General features: G+C 47.1%; 1 protein-coding gene across 1 annotated transcript in view; it reads left to right on the top strand.

The window, feature by feature from the left end:
• Positions 1-2494: 2494 nt before the first annotated feature.
• Positions 2495-5041, top strand: part of SPESP1 (sperm equatorial segment protein 1) — a 35871-nt gene continuing 33324 nt past the window's right edge. The window contains exon 1 of the mRNA XM_077746496.1: positions 2495-2710. Within this exon, the coding sequence (XP_077602622.1) occupies positions 2641-2710 (70 nt within the window). The 5' untranslated portion in view covers positions 2495-2640. The remainder of the gene's footprint in view (positions 2711-5041) is intronic.

Here is a 5041-nt window from a genome sequence, read left to right as displayed (position 1 = left end):
GGGTGGGACCTCAATTAATACCTCAAATACAATCCACTACAATGGGAACATTTCCCCCAAATTAGATATACTTTATGAACACCATTTTAATAGTTGCCCAGAATTCTAACAGTATTTTAGAATGTTCATTTAGAGGGGCGCCTGGGTGGCTTAGTCGGTTAAGCGTCTGACTTTCGCTTAGGTCATGATCTCACGGTTCGTGGGTTCGAGCCCCGCGTCGGGCTCTGTGCTGACTGCCAGCTCGGAGCCTGGAGCCTGTTTCAGTCTGTGACTCCCTCTCTCTCTGACCCTCCCCTGCTCACGCTCTCTCTCTCTCTAGAAATAAATAAAAAAAAACCTTAAAAAAAAAAATTTAGAATGTTCATTTAGAAACAAAACGTACTGGGGCGCCNCTCTCTCTCTCCTAGAAATAAATAAAAATATTAAAAAAGAAAAAAAGAAACAAAACGTACCATTCTTTTATATATTTTTTATTATATTATACACGATGGTCCGTTATGGCTATCTTAGGACATATTCCACTCTGAATTTATGTTATATAATTTATAAAATAGTATTTATATTATGTTAAGGCTTTTGTTACATATTCCAAATTGCTTTCCACACAGTTGATTCTAGAAGGCTGCTAAGGCACTAGTAGGGCACCTCCAAGACTCCTGCCCCAAACTTGAAAAAGTTGTCTGTACTCGCTGTCCCCATTTTCTGGGCTCTTAGTCATTCCTCAACTCACATGGTCTGGCTTCTGCATAAACCACTCCACTGAAACTGCTTCTGCCAAGGACCCTGTTGCTAAACGGAAGCTCTTCTCCTGTTCGACTGCTCAGAAGCATGTGACAACCTCAGACTCCCTCTCTCCAAGCTTCCATTCCCTCCTGGTTTTCCTCGCCCCACTTTCAGTCTCCTTTGCAGGTCCCTCCTCCTCTTTCTAGCTGGCCATGTTTCCCAGGGATCTGACTTAGGCCCAATGGCCTTCAACTCTGAAGGCTCTCCTCAGGCAATCTCACACCTCCTCACTTCTAGATCCTGACGCCTCCTATACCTCCCTCTTCATCTCAGCTTTCTCTGGGGCCCTGCATCCCTCTGCTCGCTGGACAGGCCCCATCAGTAGTAATTCTAAGCCCATCTCAATAGAACAATGCTGAAACTAAACTTCTCCTCTGCTCCTCGCCCCCTAACCACTGTATCCCCCATTCTACACCACACGCAAGGTGCTCCAGATGGAAACATGACCATGATCTCCTCCCTCAGTCCTCACATTTAGACAATTTCCCAGTCTTGTTGATTCTAACTCTAAATATCTCTCAAATCTGTCCACGGGCCTCATGTCCTCTGCCAGTAGAAGTCCAGGTCTCTATCAATTGGTGCCTGGATTTCTGGAACAGGCTTCTAACTTGGCTCCCTGCCTCTTAGTCTTGCTTCCTTCACACCAACCCATTCTTGACACTGCAAGAAGAGAAGCTTTCTGAAATGCAAATCTAATAACACGCTTCCCAGCTCTAAACCTTGCAGTATCTTCTCATTGCCTCAGAATAAAACCCACCCCTCTGTTTCCTGAAGCAGAGATACGGGGTGCCTATGGATTGTTAAAACTACCATATGGTTGGGGGGAGACGGGCATGGAGGGGGGTACTTGTGGGGATGGGCACCGGGTGTTATATGGAAACCAACTTGACAATAAACTACTTGTAAAAATAAAAAAATAAAAAATAAAACTACCATATGGTAAAACTTATCCTTGGTGGTGGCCAGTTCTGTGAATTTTAACACATGTATAGATCCTGGGGCCACCACAACTCTCCATCACTCCAAATCATTCTCCCATTCTCTATTATAGTCACGCTCTCCCCATTCCTAACCCCAGACAACAACCGATCTATTCGCCATAGCTAGCTTGTCTCCATAGCATGTCTTTTCCAAAAAATAAAGGGGGGAGGTCTTTTGAACAAAACAAACCCAAGCTCTTCTTAAACTGGCTTTAATGACTACCTAACTCTCCTCTCTCACCTCCACCATCTGCCACCTCCCCCCTCCCCCAACCCCCATCGCTGCAATCAGACCGAACTATTTCCTGTTCTCCGGCAGCGGGAGCGCGCAACTTTCTTACACGTGGGGGGCCTCCTCCCCGCTCTTTTGGGGTGGGGGGGGTCTTCTGTGCTCCACAGTGCCCAGTGCTTCCCCCACTACAGCACTTCCACGCGGCTGCGACTGCCTGGCTACTTGTCTGTTTTCCATCGGACAGCTCCTTCCAGGCACTGCCACACGCCCAGTTTTCACCGTCCGGCCGAGCTCTGCCACGTCCCAGCGCTCATGGCTCCAAAAGTCACCCAGGCGTCGAGACATTCGGACCCGACGCCCGCCGAGGAGCTTCGAAGCCGGAGCGAGCATGCGCACCGGGGCGCGGCCGAACGCTGTGGCCCAGCCCCCTTCGCGCGGCTCCAGGAAGGGGCGGGCCTCGGCCGCTCGCGCTCCCCTCCCCCCCTCGCCCACCCCTCGCTGCGCCTGCGCGCTGGGGAGAACCGTTGCAGGGCGCCCACGGCCCTGAGAGGGGACCGTCGCCGCTGACACGCTCTCTTTTCGGCCCTGAGGTACCCGGCCTGGTGGCCCAGGACGTTCCCGTCGCATGGCGGAGTGCTGCGGACGATGCCCATGAAGTCCTTAGTCTTTCTAGTTGTGCTGTTGCTATGGCCTTCGTTCGTGCCTACCTTTCCGAGTGAGTGACCGACCTGCGGCGGCAGCGACCCAGGGGACACTCCTGGGGGAAGCTCCCTGTTCCGGGGTCCGCCGGAGACCCGGTCCTGCACTCCTCCCATACCTCACTGCCCGGGGGTCCCGGCCTCCGTTGTGGAGGTGTGTCCCTCTCCTATCCGCGCCGGCAGCGATGTGGCGGGGCCCCGGCGTGACCCGGGACGCGCCAGGCTGGGCACACTGGGCTCGCGGGTGTGACCTCCTCACCCCTGGCGGACGCGGCCCTTGACATTAACCTCGTCCCCTTGGTCAGAGTCGCCGCGTAAGACAGAAAGCAGGGGGTCTGCCACCTGCGGGGCCCGTGGGCCCAGGCGGCTTGTCCTTGTAAGGCCGGCTGGCCAAGGATGGCTTTTACATTTTAAAAGGTGACTATGAAATGTAATGTCTCCTGCCTCGTGGGAAGCTATGACATTCCAAATGCATTGTTGATAAATAAAGTTTTATTGGAACACAGCCATGCGCATTCCTTTATGAACTGTCCATGGCTGCTTTACCGCATTGTAACAGCAGAGCTAAGTCGTTGCCCCAGAGACGGTGCGGCGTGCGAAGCCTCAAATATTTTGTTGTGGCCCTTTACAGAGAAAGTTTGAGCCCTGTGGTAGAACATGGAGAGCAGGTGGATTGTGGTGGCTGTCTAGGACACTCAGTGACTCCCATGCCCTCCCACAGTGGGCCTCCAGTGCCCAGGGTTCACAGCCTTGGTTAAGCAGAATTCTAACTCCCGACTTGTACCTGCCCCTCCCCAACGGCTGAAAACTAGTAAGATCGAGCTCAGACGTGCTCAGACTATGATATTGATGTGGACACCTTGAGATATTTAAGTGTGGCGTGTCATCTCTGATGTTCCAGATATAGCTGCGAGGCCTGTCCATCTCGTTTAAACCATAGTTCCTTGTAACATTTAGTGATGTTGGGGGTGATTTAATCAAATAAGTACAGTTTAGCAGGTCGGTGTGAGAAAATACTAAGGAGCATGCCAGCTATGAAGATCTATATTTCAGCATTGTTAGAAGAAGGCCTTAGTTAACACTTAGATTTAAGAAGGGAAAATACACCACCACCTAAATTGTAAAGAGTCGTGAGAAACGTTCTGGAGCAAGTGCCCTATACCGAAGTTACTCCTTTGGACACTAGCAGTTATGATTGTTAGCTGTTTTATACAGATATTTTGTAAAACTTTTCTTCTTTGCCGTAAAGGAACAATATACTAAAGGTGATATCTTTTCTTGATGTCTAATGGTCGTTATTATTAACATCCGTTATTGCATTTTGGTAGCGACAGATCAGTAAGTCACACCTGACTGACGTGTGGAGACTTTAATTGATGTGACCTTAATATTGTCAGGCAGTACTCCCTGCCCTTGCTGGATCCTTACTTAACTCAGTGCATCATTTCATGGCCTGTTCTTGTGTGTGTGTGTGTGTGTGTGTGTGTGTGCCTTCTTTCCTAAGCTTTCTTAAAGCTTGTAGGAAATGAAAAGATACTTCCCAGAAAAAGGAGTGATTTTGTGCTGAAGATACAGATGACACGAGACATAAGGAAAATATATACAGATCATAGAAGATATCTTGGAAAATGCAATTTACTTCTTTTCCACAGGATTGGATTAAGGGATATGTAGGGCAATGTTAACGTGGCTACTTTCTCTGCCTCTCTCATTCTTTTTCTCTAAGTAATTTTAATTTTGTTTATTTATTTTTTGGAGTAGTTCACCAAAAGAAACTGGGCTTATCCTTGTGTTTGATTTAAGTCAGATTTGTGTTTTCTATTTTATATGGCCACTATTCCAGCATTTGTTGCTGAGTCATAAAAAATGCTGTCGTGCCAAAGAAAAGGCACATAGATTTTTGTAATGAAAAGTACAGTTTTGACTTTTATTTTCCTAGAAGACTAAGAGGGTTTTGAGGTCATCTTATCCAAACATCATGGGTATTTTATTAAGTAATTACAACATTTGTTGAAAACCTCAGTACTTTTAACTGTCCATACTTTTCTAATACACCCAACCCAAGTTTATCTAGTATCAGTTTAATCTAAGTTCAGTTTGATATGAGTGAGGCTTGAGTCTACACCAGTCTGCATCATACATACACATCCTGATGGTGTGGGATAAACACCTTCTTACCATATACTTAAATTTATATACACTCAATTTTCTTATATCTGATTTTCCCATAATTTTAGTTATAAATATTTCCAAATTTAAAAATCATACCTCTTTAATATATTGGTGGTGTATAACTTGCTTTACTTCTTAATGAGAATTCTGGTTGCTTTAAAAGAAAATTATAGCTT

This window comes from Crocuta crocuta, unplaced genomic scaffold (assembly GCF_008692635.1).
Source record: "Crocuta crocuta isolate KB4526 unplaced genomic scaffold, BGI_CrCroc_1.0 scaffold130, whole genome shotgun sequence".
NCBI classification, from domain to species: domain Eukaryota; kingdom Metazoa; phylum Chordata; class Mammalia; order Carnivora; family Hyaenidae; genus Crocuta; species Crocuta crocuta.
The sequence above is the reverse complement of the archived record's forward strand: the minus strand, read 5'-3'. Positions and strand labels throughout refer to the sequence as shown.